Below are 15,067 nucleotides of genomic sequence, written 5' to 3'. Positions count from 1 at the left end.
AGGAGACTGCTCCCCCTGTGATAAAAATATGGGTTTAAAAAAAGCGCTTGTGACACTTTTAGCTCAGAATTGCCAAACACATTAAAGTATGCGTTTGAGCCACTAACGTTTGATCAAATCGTATAGGTAGGTTTTGATATTATTAACATCATACCTAGACGTGTTGTAAACAAAACAGTAGAAACCCTCTCACTCGCCCTCTGGTGGTAGACTGTGGGTAGTTTTTTTGTTTGTTTTTAAATGCTGATGACAGTATATAAATCTAAAAATATGTTTATGGGTAGTAGTTAGACTGCTCTGTTTGCACCACTATTTTGCAACGCTTGGCGTTGAGAATGTGTATTTCTTCTTCTTTCCTATTGGCGATTGATGACAATCAGCGTATGATTGTCACCAACTGGACTGCAGTGTGGGTCAGGCAATGTATTTATTTATTTCTCTGGCGTCTTTTACTGGACTGTCTTCAATGCAGTATTGCATTTTTTGTCTTCTTTAAGATATTAGCTATTTTATTTATTCAGTCTTTCTTATTGCAGTCGCTTTGTTTGACAGTTTCTCTTGCATTGCTACTTAATAGAGATTTGAATGGCGACGCCCAGGCGCTAGATGGCGCTGATCGAGATAGTCCCCACTTCTCCACGGTGATGAACGCAGCGGGGCTGGAGGTCAGAGTTGAACGTTTGACAGAAAGCCGAATATGGATTCCATATTTCACGAGAAAGTAAGTTTAAATGTTATACATAGATCATTTAATGTCGAGTTATTAGCCGCGTATGTTCGAAAAGCACTGGAGCTTGCCGCGGATAGTCGATACTCGGTGTTGTGAAGCCTGTGTCATGAGCATTGTGGTGGTGTATATCAGTATTGTTATCCAGACAGCTAGAATGCTAATTGCACCTGCTAGTCAGATTTTCTGAAACAAAAAGTTTGCTTTCAGCACGTACGCAGCTTTTTAATCGTCAGCAGGATGTTATTAATCGAGCGAGTAACCGAGCTGGTTTGACACAGCTCTCGTTTCTGTTTAAAAAAGTAAGTGAGACTAGTTAAGCGGGTTGTTTACGTGAGTTGATCTAGCTGTATGTAGCTCTTCAAGTGTGCGACCGTTGCCGTAGGTAAGAGCTAACTAGTCACAATCTAACAAGCAGTCAAACTTCATACACAATGTAAAACAAAGTTTCTCAGCTAAATGCGTTCAATTTAATAGAGAATAGATCACCAAGAAGGAAAATCACGCAAAAAAAAAAGAACACAATGAATCGGCACTATACTCATCAGTTTGCAAATGAGGACACACCAGAGGCAGCAATCCCACTAATAACTGGGCTGTAAAATTATAATAATAAGCATAATAAAATAGATAAGTAAACAATCAAATATTGACTTTATCAAGTGTACATGTCATAATGCATCAAGTTGCTGCTATTAAGATGTTTTGCATTAACAGGCTGTTGACTTCCAGTGAATGTATGTTAACGACAGCTGCCCCTGTATTTGCAGCAAGAGGGCTCTCTCTGCGCCCAGCACTGCCTCAACAACCTTCTGCAGGGCGAGTACTTCACTCCTGTGGATCTGTCCTCCATTGCTCATCAGCTTGATGAAGAGGAGAGGATGAGGATGGCAGAGGGAGGTATGGCCAGTGAGGAGTACAGGACATTTTTACAGGTGAGGACAATGCTGATGGAGTAGGATGTTCTTACATGCTGTTACACTGTTTCTAACTTCATGTTTTGTGAATGTGTTTGTAGCAACCATCTGGGAACATGGACGACAGTGGGTTCTTTTCAATACAAGTGAGTTCAGGACATTCACTGTTATTGCTTCTCAATATTTCAATAGAAAGTGATGTCAATAACCTGTTTTATAATTTAATCCCTTAGGTTATTAGCAATGCTTTAAGAGTGTGGGGCCTGGAACTCATTCTCTTCAATAGCCGGGAGTACCAGAGCTTGATGATAAATCCAATGTAAAGTTTCTTTCTCAACACTTTATTATATAATTTGTCTCATGGGTTCATGTGTAGTTGCATAAGTACTTTACAATTTAAGTTGATTGTCTTCTGTTTTAGAGATGAAAAAGCCTTCATTTGCAACTACAAGGAGCATTGGTTTACTATACGCAAACTTGGACAACAGGTGTGTTGTATTTGTCTTTATATACAATTTGAATACAATTTGATTTACAAAAGTTTAATGTAGTTTAAATTTCATTGCAGTGGTTTAACCTGAATTCATTGTTGACTGGACCAGAGCTGATATCAGACACTTATTTAGCCCTTTTCCTTGCACAGTTACAACAAGAAGGTACTGCAATATTGACTTTATTACATTATTTTTTGAACGTTGAAGTGCAAAAAAAGACAATAATTTTTGTATTTGTGCAGGTTATTCCATATTTGTGATCAGAGGAAACCTTCCTGAGTGTGAAGCAGAGCAGATCCTTCGGATCATGAGAGTGCAGCAGCAGCAGAGGCCCAGGCTCATTGGAGAGGATGAGGCCCAGACGAGTGCTGGGTATGTAACTGTATGTGACTGCAAAGTGGAGCTGTAATTTCAAGAAGAGCTATTTTTGTTTATGTTGGTTTATGACCTGTGAGCAGCAGGTCAGCGGCTCTAAACCAGGCCGAGATGAACTTCGGAGTGGAGGATGAGGTTGTGGATGAAGACGAAGAACTGAAGAGGGCTCTGGCACTCAGCAGGCAAGACATAGATGTGGAAGACGAGGAGGCTGATCTACGCAGGGCCATACAGCTCAGCATGCAAGGTAATTCACTAGTCATTCACAGTTTTAAAATGTACTTTCATTGTAATTTATTCCAAGTTAACATCAATAGTTGTAGTAGCTCTTTTAAAGTTGTCTGTCTCTTTTATTAGGAGCAGTAATGAGCAACAAGTCTTCTGAGACTGAAGTGGGAAATAAGAAAGCAGGCAGCCAGGCAGCAGGGAGTTTTTCAGGAGGACAAAGTGAGAATCTTACAGCTGAGGAACTGCGGAAGAGAAGACAAGCCTACTTTGATCGGTAGGGTCAGCTGCATACTATTTCAAATGGTTGTGTTCGTGATTTTGCATACCAAGTGATTTGACTTGAATCCTTTGTGTTGACTTTAGGCAGCAACAACAAGCTCAGCCAAACACCCCTCAACAACCAGACACAAAATCAACAGATGGCTCAGGTAAACACATGTTTTTTGATATATATATTGTACAGGTTTTTTAAAGTCTATTAGATAATGGCATGTGTTGTCCTTCCTTTATTAGGATCTGTAGACACTGAATCTGAGAAGGACCAACAACAACAGCAGAGCCAGTGAAGTTGTGAAAGGTATACCTCTGTTGTTTACCAGCTGCCTGGATTGGCAACCCCACACAGGGGTAGCTTTGCTCCTTCCTCTAACCTTTTGCACGTGCGAACATAAGGACAGTCAGAAAGGCTGACACGTTTCCCCCCAATAAGTTCGCGACAGAGGCTCCAGAGAAGAGAACAACCACAAAGTAAAGGCAGCAGTTAGTCTAATCTAACTCAGTAGGGTACTGAGGCTGGGTAAAGGGTGACCACAGAACTCATGATGCAGTTAATCCAAGTTTGCAATTGCCTTTGTACCATGGCGCCTTCTATTTCTATTGTATACTGTTTTTTATTCTTGTTTATTCTCTGAAAGAAATGGAAAGGAAGCTTAAGCATACAATACAGAGTGTGTTTGTGGTTGGCGTGAATGCATACAGAGATGGGTGGTGTGTAAAATCCAACGAGAGACCAATGTTCAGAACACAGATAAAAGGTTGATTTAATAATGACAGAGCCCTCATACTACCTTTCACAATTGGACTTGGATTTGTTGGACATTTATGATTCCAGTGTTCATTCCAAAGAAATACCAGTGAGTGTGGTTTTGAAATCCTTTGTGCAATGTACTGAAACATCTTTCACTCATTTGACTTGAACAACTATGAGTGAGTTCTTAAGGTATTGATATAACAGCGTATTTTTGACGTTGTGGCTTCATTTAAGCCGTTCATTCGTTCACCTTTAAGCTTATGAACAGGAATGATGACGTTTAGGATTGCACAGCTTACAAACAGGGTGTTTTTCCACTTTGGCTGGATGGGTAACATAATACATATACAGAGCTACTTGTTGAATCCAAGATACTTTTGACTGATATTTTTCATGTCTTGTCTAGAATAAGTTGTCATGTCAATGGGAACAAAGTCAAAAACTGTAAACACATTGAAACTGCAGCTGATAAATAATGAATTTTATTTTTTTTGTCCAGCACAGTATGATCACTTAAAACCAAAAACATGTGACGTAAGTAGCCTAAATGTGATTTTATGCATCGTTTCTCTTCATCAGTATTTGTCATAAAAAATATCGGGAATGTTTTTTAAATATTAAAATAATAATTTTACTACATTAACAGCCCCTAAAATCCTAAAATCAAATAACACATCAAATAGTGTTGCACACTTCAGATGTACAAAGATGCATTTATTTGCACTGAGGTTATTATAAATCTGATCAATCACCCGATGAAATAACAGTGAAATGTTCAAGACCAGAAAGACTATCATGTAACCTCATAATTTATTTCAAATGCAAAGAATAAACCAAAACGTCAAAAATGTGTCCCTGTGCAAACACTATGAAGAGGATTGAATTTTTTAAGCTCTTCGTTTTTCATCCACAAGTTTCTGTCTCGTCCTAAATACATAGTTAGGTCTCAGCGCACAATAAAGAAAAAACTACATTACAGCACTTAAGCAGTTCAATTTGCTTACAAGTGAAACATTCAGCATGGATATATCTGGATGCCTCTACAAAAGTACTGGATGTCGCATTAAATTAGATTTTTTTAGTGTTGGATGACTGATGCTTTGTTTGTGTTTTTTTGTTTACTTTTGATCCGTTAACCTTTTTTTTCTACCATAAAACACACTTGTCAAACAGTATAAAATGTTGTTGGTTAGGATTTATTTATCATGACATTATTTTCACTGACTGCATTCTAACAACAATTCATGTTTTTTTTTTTCCATGTTAAATCTCACGTTACCATAGCAAATTCTTTCATTTCATGTTAGGTATTGTTCCAGGATTAAAGTGATATTCAGTCCTCCTAGTTTGTCATGTCGTCTCTCGTGCTGATGATTTTTTGACATTTTTGAGGGGTTACAGTAAGAGAAAAGAAGGTAAAATAGTTTAGTTTGCTCACTTTCAGGGCTCACGCTGTTTTTCGACATTAACGGAACAGAGCCATCATTAATGGTACCAGTGACACCTGAGCCTCTGTCAAAATGTGACATCACATCTGGAAAAGAAGCCAAGAATGTTCAATAAACAGTTCTGACTCCATCAGGATCAACACAGGCCTGTATGTTGTAGTTAATGTATAACGCTCAGAGCACACATGCACTTTGTCTCCCCAAATATCAGATGGACCTTTCAGACACAGTCTTTCCAAAGCTGGATAGTAAGTATGGTCGTTAGTAAATTTTGGGAGATTGAATTTAATTTTATTGTGATGTTTTGATGGTTGTATGTAGTGGAAACCTTTTTCGCTTTTATTATATCTGCATATTTTCCTGTTTCAGGTTCTTTGCCCAGGCTGGAGTTATGGCGTTACATAAAATGACGGGCTTTACTTTAATCCTAACACAAATGTGCTTTCTCATCCCCATGATCCAAGCACAACTTCCAAGTGCCACTATCTCCGAACTTTCCTTCAGAAATATGGACTTTGCCATGAACCTTTACAGAAAAATATCCAGTTACCACGACAAGAACATCTTTTTCTCACCCCTGAGCATTTCTACCAGTTTCACTGCTCTCTTAATGGCTTCTGACGGCGTCACCCATGAGGAGTTACTTAAGGGTCTCAACCTGGAGCAGCTGGAGATCGAGAACCAGCCAGAACTCATCCCGAAACTTTTCCAACTCCTTCACGAGAACATCACACAGAATGGATCGCTGACGCTGGATCAAGCCATGGCCCTCTTTGTGCACCAGCAATTTCATGTGGAAAAGGAATTTGAAAGCCAGATCAAGATGTACTTTGACGCTGACATCAAACCTGTGGACTTTGCCGACACAAAAGCAAGTGTCCGCTTCATCAACGATTACATCAAACAAAAGACTGAAGACAAAGTGACAGAGTTGATTTCGAGCCTGGATGATTTGACTCAGCTCATGTTGATCAACACAATCTTCTTCCAGGGTTTGATAAATCACTTGTGTATATTTTAGATCTTCAGTTTGGATCATTAACGACCCTGCACTGTTGCCTGTATAATAAAGAAGTTTTTTATTTTTCACAGGAGCTTGGCAGATGCCTTTCAACCCCAATTTCACTTTGAACGCCCCCTTCTACATCGACAACTACAATGTTGTGCAAGTGCCGATGATGTTAAGAGAGGCTAAGTTCTACACGATGGAAGATATTCCTCTTGGAGCTAAAGTGCTGAAGCTTCCATATAAGGAAGGTGTTTCCATGCTCATCCTGCTGCCCAACAAAGGCATGGACTACACTGTGGTTGATGATGAGATCACTGCCAGCAGGTTCCTTAGATGGATCAGTAAGCTGCAAAAAACGTAAGTTCGGCTCTGCTTTCATTTGCTTTTATACCAATTCACCTTCTACATCCTGTTTTTTTTTATTATTTAAAATTGTGCATGTAATTATTATCAAACTCTTTCTTAGCAAAATAGAAGTCGTCATGCCTAAATTGAAGATGGAGCAGTCGTATTCCCTGCACAAACTTCTGCCAGATATGGGAATGGCCAGTGTTTTCAGCAATTCAGCCAATTTGACAAAGCTGAGTCAGGATGGAGGCATCAAAGTGTCAGAGGTTGGTTTTTATTTTACCCCTATATGTTTAGTAACGCCATACAGTAACTTGAAAGATGGGTGACTTTTATTTTTGTATTTATTTTGTAAACTTACAGGTGCTGCACAAGGCTGTGATTGAGGTGGATGAGACTGGCACCACTGCAGCTGCTGCCACAACCATCGGCATTACTTCATATTCCCTACCCAGGACCTTCACCATCAACAGGCCGTTTTTCTTCTTCATTTATCACGAGGACACAAACTGTCTGCTGTTCATGGGCAGGGTGATCGACCCGACCAAAAATTAGCAGTTCATGAGTGCTTTAATGTGACATTATTGTGTTGATGTAGACCTCTTAAAGGCTTGAAATGCTTGTTTTGGTCAGTTTTTTTTGTGATTCAGTCGAACACACATACATACTGACGCGTGTGCAGCTCATACTAAAAGAAAACGGTACTGATACACTATAAAATTTTAATACATCACTTGTTTTTATTTGATAAAGTAGCTAACAACTTTGTTGTTGATGAGTAAACTAATGTAGGACATGAGAGAAGCCTTGAATATATACATAAACGGGTTGCCAGTTTGTAAAAAAAATCTATGGAGAATAAAATAATACACTCAAATACACTGTTGCCCAGCCTTTGCCTTTATCCTTGCACTGCGGGGCACTGACTCATTTACCTCTGACCTTCTGGAATCAAAACTGTATTGATTCATTAGGCTTCAACGCTTATGTTGGTATTTGCTGTTGCTCATGAATCTCTGAACTCATTTTGAAATTGATTTGTTTATCAATGCATTAACAAGCTGCCGTGTGGATTCATTGAGGAGAGGAGACTGACATCGTGACAGTGATGACGGTGTGGATTGTGGAGCTGTGAGCTGTGGAGCACCACTGATAAATGTGAAGAACACGTGAATTAGAGTTGAACATAAACATGTTGATTGAAATCTGGAGTTATATAAAATGTTGTTATTGTTCCTCATAATAATCATGCTAGAGTCTGCAGATTTCCTGGCCTGACTGTATTTTAATATTTAATGATTATTACATTCACCATAATAGTAATTATAACTATTGAAGTTGTTTTTAAGTTTGTTTGTAAACCACCTATCCAAAAACAGTTACAAATTTGAACTTTGAAATTCCAACCAAAATGCATAGCAATGAGACCAAAAAATCCTATTCATGGTTAATATTCAATGAATTTTTTTTTTTTTTTTAATCATCAGAAAAGTCATAAAAACTCTAAAAGTTCTAAGGTTCCCTGACAGTGACCAGACATGACCGCGCTTTGCTGTGCTCGTACACAGCAGTGGAAATTATATTTGTCTCTTTTTCGCGACTTTTTATTCCTTTATGAAGATTTTATAAATGTGAAAACCCATGAAGTAAAGATATAGAATATAAAGATCTATAAAAGCCAATGTCCATGTTTCAAGGCAGAGGGGGCGGCAGTGCTCCATGTCGAAAAATGGTTACCAGTGACCGCTGTTCCTGTGCGTTCTACAAATAAAGTTTTTTCAAATCACGTGACCGACACTGTCATGGCGGCGCCCTCGTGAAGTGCGTGGTTGCTGTCAGTCGTATTCACATTTTACTGTTTGTACGTCACATAAACTCAAGGTAAGCCGTTTATTTCCTCACTTAGTTGTTTGTAGGTGTTCTGTAGTTATGTATAATTTAAAAGTTAAGCCAAATTTTTGTTTAAGGTTGACGGTTTTTATCGCTAGTTCAACCTGCAAGATATCTTCAACAAACAGACACACGAGCATGAGCGTTTTGAAAACTTTTGTGTGTGTGTATATGTAACCCGTTCCTTTTTGTGTGTTGTAGGAAAATGAAACCAAGAAACGTAAAGCCTAAAAGCAGGAGCCTGTCGTCCGGGCCGCAGAAACAGGCAAAACGTAGTATCAGCGTGAAAGGCAAATGGAAAGCTGTCGAGCTCGACCCCTGTCTCTTCTCCGAGGAGGGCCTGGAGGGTCTGGTGTGTTTTGAAGAGCTCACAAATTATAAATTGGTAGACCCTGAAAAAGCAGCGACCAAAGCAACCAAAGAGCTTAAGAAAAAGGAGGAGAGGAAAAAAAAGAAGGCAAAGAAAAGGAAAGCGAGTGAGGAAGAACAGGCTGAAGGGTGTCCTGCTGTGGAGAGCAAGGAGGGAGGGGAGACATCTGAACCCGCTAAGAAAAAGGCTAAAAAGAAGAAGAAAAATAAGAAACAGTCTGCAAAGGAAGCAGTCCAACAAGACAACATTTCTGCAGAAGTGACAGAGAAAGAGGTGGCTGCTGAAGAGGAGAAAAGAGAAGGTGAAACAGCCGAAGATGACTCCAGACAAAACACCCTATCCAATAAAGTGCAGAAGATCACCAAGAAACAAAAGCAGCAGATAGAAAATGCAGCAGATGTGGAGCCTACATTAGAACTTAAGGCTCTGGAAAAAGTTGAAGCACAGAAGATCAACAAAAAGCAGAAACAGAAGCAGCAGATAGAAAGTGCAGCAGGTGTGGAGCCTACATTAGAACTTAAGGCTCTGGAAAAAGTTGAAGCACAGCAGATCAACAAAAAGCAGAAAAAGAAACAGAAGCAGCAGATAAAAAATGCAGCAGATGTGGAGCCTTCATTAGAACTTCAGGCTCTGGAAAAAGTGAAATCCTCTGAAGACAATGTGGCAGTCCCTCGTAAAAAGAAACAGCAAATAAAGAACTGGACACACGCAGCACTCACTGGTTCTGTCAAAAATACTGATGTGAGTGCATGGAAGGACCTGTTTGTTCCCTCCCCTGTGTTAAAGGCACTCAGCAACCTTGGATTTGGGTCACCTACACCAGTCCAAGCCCTGGCATTACCTCCGGCTATCAGGGATCGTATGGATATACTGGGGGCAGCTGAAACAGGTAATATGATGCAAGATGTATCTGTCACATTTAAGGTATACATTAACTTAATATGAAATTAATGTGAGCACTGTCATTGCAGGAAGTGGTAAGACGCTGGCTTTTGGCATTCCAATGATCCATACCATACTGGAGTGGAAAAAGGGCTCCGGTAAACCTGTTGAAGACAAAAATGAATCGCCCACAAATGTGGAGAGTTTGTATTTACCAGCTTTAAAGCCTGAACTTACTGCTGAATCCATATCAGAAGAGGATGAGGAGGTCAACATGGAGGCTGTGGAAGAAGGTGCTGAAGATGTGGACCAAGGTGTCTCAGAAGACAACAGTGAGGACGATGAGGACATGGGTGAAGATGAGGATGAAAAGCTTGGATGCGTTCAGGTGATCGATGATGCAGAATTTGACTTCGACGATGACGCCGCTGCTGAGGAAAAACTTGCTGAAGGTCAAAATCAGCCTCTGCTTGGACTGGTCCTCACTCCCACCAGAGAGCTGGCTGTTCAGGTTAAACATCACATTGATGCTGTTGCAAAATTCACAGGTAAATCAGTCAATCAATCAATCAATCAATCAATCAATCAACCTGGTTTAGTCAGGGGTCCTCATCCTCTTTAATGCAATGTTGTGCATGTGAAAATACTCAGTGGTATTTCTGTACTGCAGATATCAAAACAGTGATAGTGGTGGGAGGAATGTCAGCAGAGAAACAGAGGAAGATGCTGAAACGCAGACCAGAGATTGTTATTGCTACTCCAGGACGTCTGTGGGACTTGATCAAGGAGAGGAATCCACATCTGCTCAACCTCAGGCAGCTCAGGTAAGTCACAGTTCAATACAATGGGGAGGCAACTGGACTTGATTGAATATCACTGAAGTTTTTCTTTATTAAATTTAATTTCAGAACTGAATGTTATGCCCTTTAATTGATGAATAATTGTTGCATTTTTCACAGGCAGGACTGTTTTGCTTGAAAGTTGTTGATAATGTTTACAACACATTTTAAGATAATTAGGCAGTTTGCCAATTTAGGATAGAATGAAGGTTTTTGTCGAACATTCTGTAATAACTGGTCCACTAATCGGCTCAAAGGAGAATATCAAAAATATCCATGAAATTGACAAATAAAACAAAATGTTTCCTGAAAGTGAAACAGACACCACAAATGGTTTATTTTGACAAACTTGCAGCATTCAGCCAGATACGAGTAGAAGCTTTTGTCCTCATTATTTACCTTTTTAAGCACAGGTTGATCACCTGTGTAGTTCTGGCAGTTCCCTTGGTTGTATTCGCATACAAACAATACAAATACAAAAGGAGAAAACCTAAAGAAATGCCTTACACTAAATATGTTATATTTTATAAAGCAGTGTGAGGGATGGTCTAAAGATCAGCATAAGATTGTCACATTTACGTTGTGGGGTTGTTCCTCTGCAGGTGTCTGGTCATTGACGAAGCCGATCGCATGGTAGAAAGAGGCCACTTTGCAGAGCTGGATAATCTGCTGGAGATGCTGAACACCGACAGCTTTAATCCCATCAGGCAAAAATTTGTGTTCTCCGCCACGCTGACCATGGCTCACACCCTGCCCACTCGCCTCCTGCAGAAGAAGAAGAAGCATCTAGACCAGAGGAGCAAACTGGAAATTCTCATGGCGAAAGTGGGGATCAAGACCAAACCCAAAGTCATTGACCTGACCAGGAAGGATGCTACAGTGGAGACACTCACAGAAACACAGCTCCACTGTCAGAAAGAGGAGAAGGACTTCTACCTTTATTACTTCTTGCTACAGTACCCGGGGCGAACCATGGTATTTGCCAACAGCATCGACTGTATCAAGAGACTCAACTCACTGCTGGTTATTTTGGACTGCACTCCACTGCCTCTACATGCCAACATGCATCAGAAACAGCGCCTCAAAAACCTGGAAAGGTTTGCTGAGAGGGAGAGGTGAGTGCAGTTTTAACGTGTCTGAACTTGTTTGCCTGAGGTTGACATTATCCAGTAATTGAAGGGTAAATTTGTACCATGATTGTTTTGTATTGTGACAACATTGTGAGTTGAATCATAACTCGACATGGAATATCTTCAATTTGCCTAATCAACAAGGTTTCTACGTTTTAATTATGATGTAAAAAGTGCAGCTTTATTATGAGTCACGTCTGTACTTGTGCAGTGTAGCTTGACAAGTTATGTCTTACAAGAATACACTTGTCCTGGGAAATTAAAGAATACCTAGTTGAAGTTGTATTCATTCTTCACAAAAAGCATTTTTCCCAGTTTTTGTTAGGTGCTGTAATAGTGAGATAAAACCCAGAAAGATGTACACTAGTGTTTCTATTGCAAACACAGAGTTCCACCTTTTAATCCTGCTCTTTATTTAACTATGTCACTTAATTTACAGTTGTGTTCTGCTGACGACTGATGTCGCTGCAAGAGGACTGGATATCCCTGATGTTCAGCATGTTATTCACTATCAGGTGAGGTTTTTGGCAGCTTCTTAAAAGGCAGAGTATGGTAACCGCTAAAAGCAGCACTACTATTTACAGTTTATTTATTGTTTTAAAATGTTCTCCCGTGTACTTCAGGTTCCACGGACATCTGAGACTTATGTCCATCGAAGTGGCAGAACAGCGAGAGCTAACAAAGAGGGTCTCAGTTTGCTGCTGGTCGGACCAGACGACCTGATTAACTTCAGAAAGATTCACAATACTCTAGGGAAGGACGAGGAGCTTCCGATATTCCCCATAGAGAGCAAATGCATGGACGCAATCAAGGTGAGCGCCACTGGCAGGAGGTCTTAATGTTATTTTTAGAGATTATATTTTTTAAATAGTTTTACTGTCAAGTGTTTTCCCGTCCACAGGAGCGAGTAAATTTGGCCAGAAAGATTGAAAAGATTGAGTACCACAATAGCAGAGAGAAGCAGCACAACTCCTGGTTCAAACAAGCAGCAGAAGCTTTAGAGGTGGACCTGGATGATGATGTTTTAATCGGTAAGAACAACACAATCATACCGTGTACAAAAAAAACTGTGAAATCCATTGTAAAATGTTCAATTTCAGACAGCTGATGATGCCATGTATGTCTGTCCACAGGCAGAGGAAGTGACGAGGACACTGACAGAGAGCAGCGACAGATGGTACAGGGCATGAAGAGGCATTTGAAGCACTTGATCTCCCAGCCCGTGTTCAAGAATGCAATCAAGACCAAGTACCCCACTCAAATGGGGAAGCTCTCCCTGCCTCACCTGCCCCGCGCAGGCATGGAAAGTGCCTTAACCAGGGTGACGATGGAGCAGAAGAAAAAGTTAAAGTTAAAAAAAAATGTCCCAACACAGCAACAGAAGAAGCAGCAGCAGTGACATGGTAACGAAGAAAAGTGTATTTTAAAAAGTCCATCAAAATGTAACTGCTCATCGCAATAATTGTAACTTTAAATAGTTTATAGTTATTGATCAATGAGACAACACAGTATTTCCAAATGTTGTGGAATCTCTGTATACCGATTTTATATAAAAAAAAATCTGTTTTCACAAGAGTCTTAAAGCACGGCTGGGATTTATTCATCCATATTCCTGAGTTGAGTCCTATTTCATCATTGGTCAGTGCTGAGGTCGTGGGTAAAGAATGTTGTAGTGTGATTTTTGATAGAGGAGGTGCATGGAAGGTTCAGCGCCTTCTGGAATCACGTGGTGAGCCAACTGCTGTTCATCGCTCTCCATCGAGACGACGTGTATGCAAATGTCCAGGGCCTCTGAGAGAGCCAGAATGTCCACGTGGTCGCACTCCATCGCCATAGCTTCTACTTCCTGAATGAAGAGAAAACTGACGTGACTGCTGGATCTTTGGCACATGATTGATATACAAATACACAATAATATATAAATGTTTTTTGCTTTTTTCACTAGATGGCAGCAACAGTTAACTAACCTGGCGGCAGTATGCATGTAGATTGGGTGCCTCCACAAAGTTGCAGAAAAAGTCTGCGTGGGTTTGTAAATACGCGGACGTGAGCAGCCTGAGATACTGCACCACGCTGTCAGAGGTGGTGTTCTCATTGAAGAGTCTGAGCAACGTGTCCTCGTGTTCGTTCTCCTGGCACTGCTCGATCACGCTCACAACCTTCAGGAGCAAAACCAATCAGAAATGGATGTTATTACTATTTCATAAGAATATTAGTTGTTAAAAAAGGCCACAATTATTTTGAATTAAATTACTAATGATGTTAAAAGCTTTTTAGAAATCCCTCTTGTGATCCACTGACCCTTAACCCCAAAAGCCACACAAGGGACATACTCAAATTTCGATGAAGCTGTTCAAAAATAATTTTAATGAACTTGAATATCAATTTGAAAATGTGGATTTGTTCTATTTGTCTCAGGTGATGACATTTTTGGGTTTGGAAATATTGTCTGTGCTGTTGTCTTTAGTTCATACAGGAACTTATTGATGAACTCAAGAGAAAGTCCTGGAATCCAGAGTAGAATCTTAAATTAATGGTGAGATTATTGCAGAAAAAGGGATTATTTACTGTGTTCAGGTGGTGGTCGAAGGCGCTCTCGTCAAATCCTGCAGACGACAGGACTTTGCCACTTTGAATTATTTTATCCTTGAATCTGAAAACAAAACAAACAAACATTTATTCACCAACATAGTGTAGTAAGGCATTAGCATCATGACAATATAGTGATTCAACATCCTACAATGAGAATTTTAGTCAACATTATTCAAGTTGTCACTATATTTTGGTATAATTTGTCCTTGTTTTGATTCAATTAAATATTTTATCACTAATTTGACATGAACATTCATATATGTGAGGTTAACCAGTATAACATCCTGTGTGATCCGTGTTTAAAGGGCAGTAATGATGCTGACTGACCCCTGCAAAGCTCTGCTGTTGTGCAGGACTGTCTCCATGTGTGCGAAGCAGAAGGCTCTGTAGAAGCAGTTCCCATCGCCGCGCACTGTCCTCACAGAGGAAAACTGGCCGCTTAAATCCTGACAAAGAACAGCAAAATGTGATTAAAACTGCTCATTATAACCACACACGCCCTAAAAAAAGAAAAACAGCCCACTTTAAGCTTGACATCCGGGCTTTGCTCTGGAATCAGCGAGCAGATGTCCTCTCTCTCAGAGACAAAGCAGACATCCTCCATCTGTCGACAACAAACACGTTTTTACTCATCAGCGGAAAAACCACAGCAGCACTTTGAAAAAAACGGCAACGACGACGTACCTTTACATTCCCACAGCATGAAAGCAATGTCAGAAAACGTCATTAGAGTTGAGCAAGCAACTCGACGTGCGTCAACACTGTGTCAAAACACCAGTGTTTCAGTT

General features: G+C 40.1%; 4 protein-coding genes across 5 annotated transcripts; 3 read left to right on the top strand and 1 right to left on the bottom strand.

Annotated features, from left to right (window-relative positions):
- Nucleotides 1-685: 685 nt before the first annotated feature.
- On the top strand, nt 686-3,379 carry atxn3 (ataxin 3). 2 transcript variants are annotated; one of them, XM_083909917.1, is made up of 11 exons: nt 686-721; nt 1,498-1,662; nt 1,746-1,790; nt 1,878-1,963; nt 2,066-2,132; nt 2,213-2,300; nt 2,381-2,510; nt 2,597-2,760; nt 2,871-3,015; nt 3,105-3,169; nt 3,255-3,379. In XM_083909917.1, exons 1-11 carry the CDS (start codon nt 698-700, stop codon nt 3,305-3,307), a joined length of 1,032 nt encoding a protein of 343 aa, XP_083766043.1. In that variant the 5' UTR covers nt 686-697; the 3' UTR covers nt 3,308-3,379. The 2 variants fall into 2 exon arrangements, with proteins under 2 accessions (XP_083766043.1, XP_083766044.1); XM_083909918.1 differs by having other exon boundaries at nt 2,594-2,760.
- A 2,276-nt stretch (nt 3,380-5,655) lies between these two features.
- serpina10b (serpin peptidase inhibitor, clade A (alpha-1 antiproteinase, antitrypsin), member 10b) lies at nt 5,656-7,131 on the top strand (the record flags this gene model as incomplete). The annotated part of the gene is made up of 4 exons (XM_083909915.1): nt 5,656-6,211; nt 6,312-6,585; nt 6,695-6,842; nt 6,940-7,131. The coding sequence occupies 4 exons, from the start codon at nt 5,656-5,658 to the stop codon at nt 7,129-7,131; spliced, it is 1,170 nt and encodes a 389-aa protein (XP_083766041.1).
- A 1,254-nt stretch (nt 7,132-8,385) lies between these two features.
- Nucleotides 8,386-13,225, top strand: ddx24 (DEAD (Asp-Glu-Ala-Asp) box helicase 24). Its single transcript, XM_083909911.1, has 9 exons — nt 8,386-8,457; nt 8,668-9,725; nt 9,808-10,266; nt 10,389-10,542; nt 11,160-11,672; nt 12,127-12,202; nt 12,311-12,499; nt 12,589-12,718; nt 12,821-13,225. The coding sequence occupies exons 2-9, from the start codon at nt 8,672-8,674 to the stop codon at nt 13,084-13,086; spliced, it is 2,841 nt and encodes a 946-aa protein (XP_083766037.1). The 5' UTR covers nt 8,386-8,457; nt 8,668-8,671; the 3' UTR covers nt 13,087-13,225.
- A 101-nt stretch (nt 13,226-13,326) lies between these two features.
- Nucleotides 13,327-14,883, bottom strand: LOC310941651 (ubiquitin thioesterase OTUB2-like; the record flags this gene model as incomplete). Its single annotated transcript, XM_083906849.1, has 5 exons — nt 13,327-13,533; nt 13,655-13,846; nt 14,256-14,340; nt 14,607-14,725; nt 14,803-14,883. The coding sequence occupies 5 exons, from the start codon at nt 14,881-14,883 to the stop codon at nt 13,327-13,329; spliced, it is 684 nt and encodes a 227-aa protein (XP_083762975.1).
- Nucleotides 14,884-15,067: the final 184 nt, after the last annotated feature.

This window comes from Microchirus variegatus (genome assembly GCF_963457635.1).
Source record: "Microchirus variegatus genome assembly, chromosome: 2".
Taxonomy (NCBI): Eukaryota; Metazoa; Chordata; class Actinopteri; order Pleuronectiformes; family Soleidae; genus Microchirus; species Microchirus variegatus.
This window is presented reverse-complemented; position numbering and strand designations above follow the sequence as displayed.

Excerpts from the sequence above, each read along its gene's own strand:
- atxn3 (XM_083909918.1), top strand. The coding sequence starts at position 698 with ATGGATTCCATATTTCACGAGAAA. Across the intron at positions 2,301-2,380 it reads TGCACAGTTACAACAAGAAG|GTTATTCCATATTTGTGATC; the intron begins GTACTGCAATAT and ends GTATTTGTGCAG. Across the intron at positions 2,761-2,870 it reads CATACAGCTCAGCATGCAAG|GAGCAGTAATGAGCAACAAG; the intron begins GTAATTCACTAG and ends CTCTTTTATTAG.
- ddx24 (XM_083909911.1), top strand. The coding sequence starts at position 8,672 with ATGAAACCAAGAAACGTAAAGCCTAAAAGCAGGAGCCTGTCGTCCGGG. Across the intron at positions 9,726-9,807 it reads ACTGGGGGCAGCTGAAACAG|GAAGTGGTAAGACGCTGGCT; the intron begins GTAATATGATGC and ends CTGTCATTGCAG. Across the intron at positions 12,500-12,588 it reads AATGCATGGACGCAATCAAG|GAGCGAGTAAATTTGGCCAG; the intron begins GTGAGCGCCACT and ends TCCCGTCCACAG.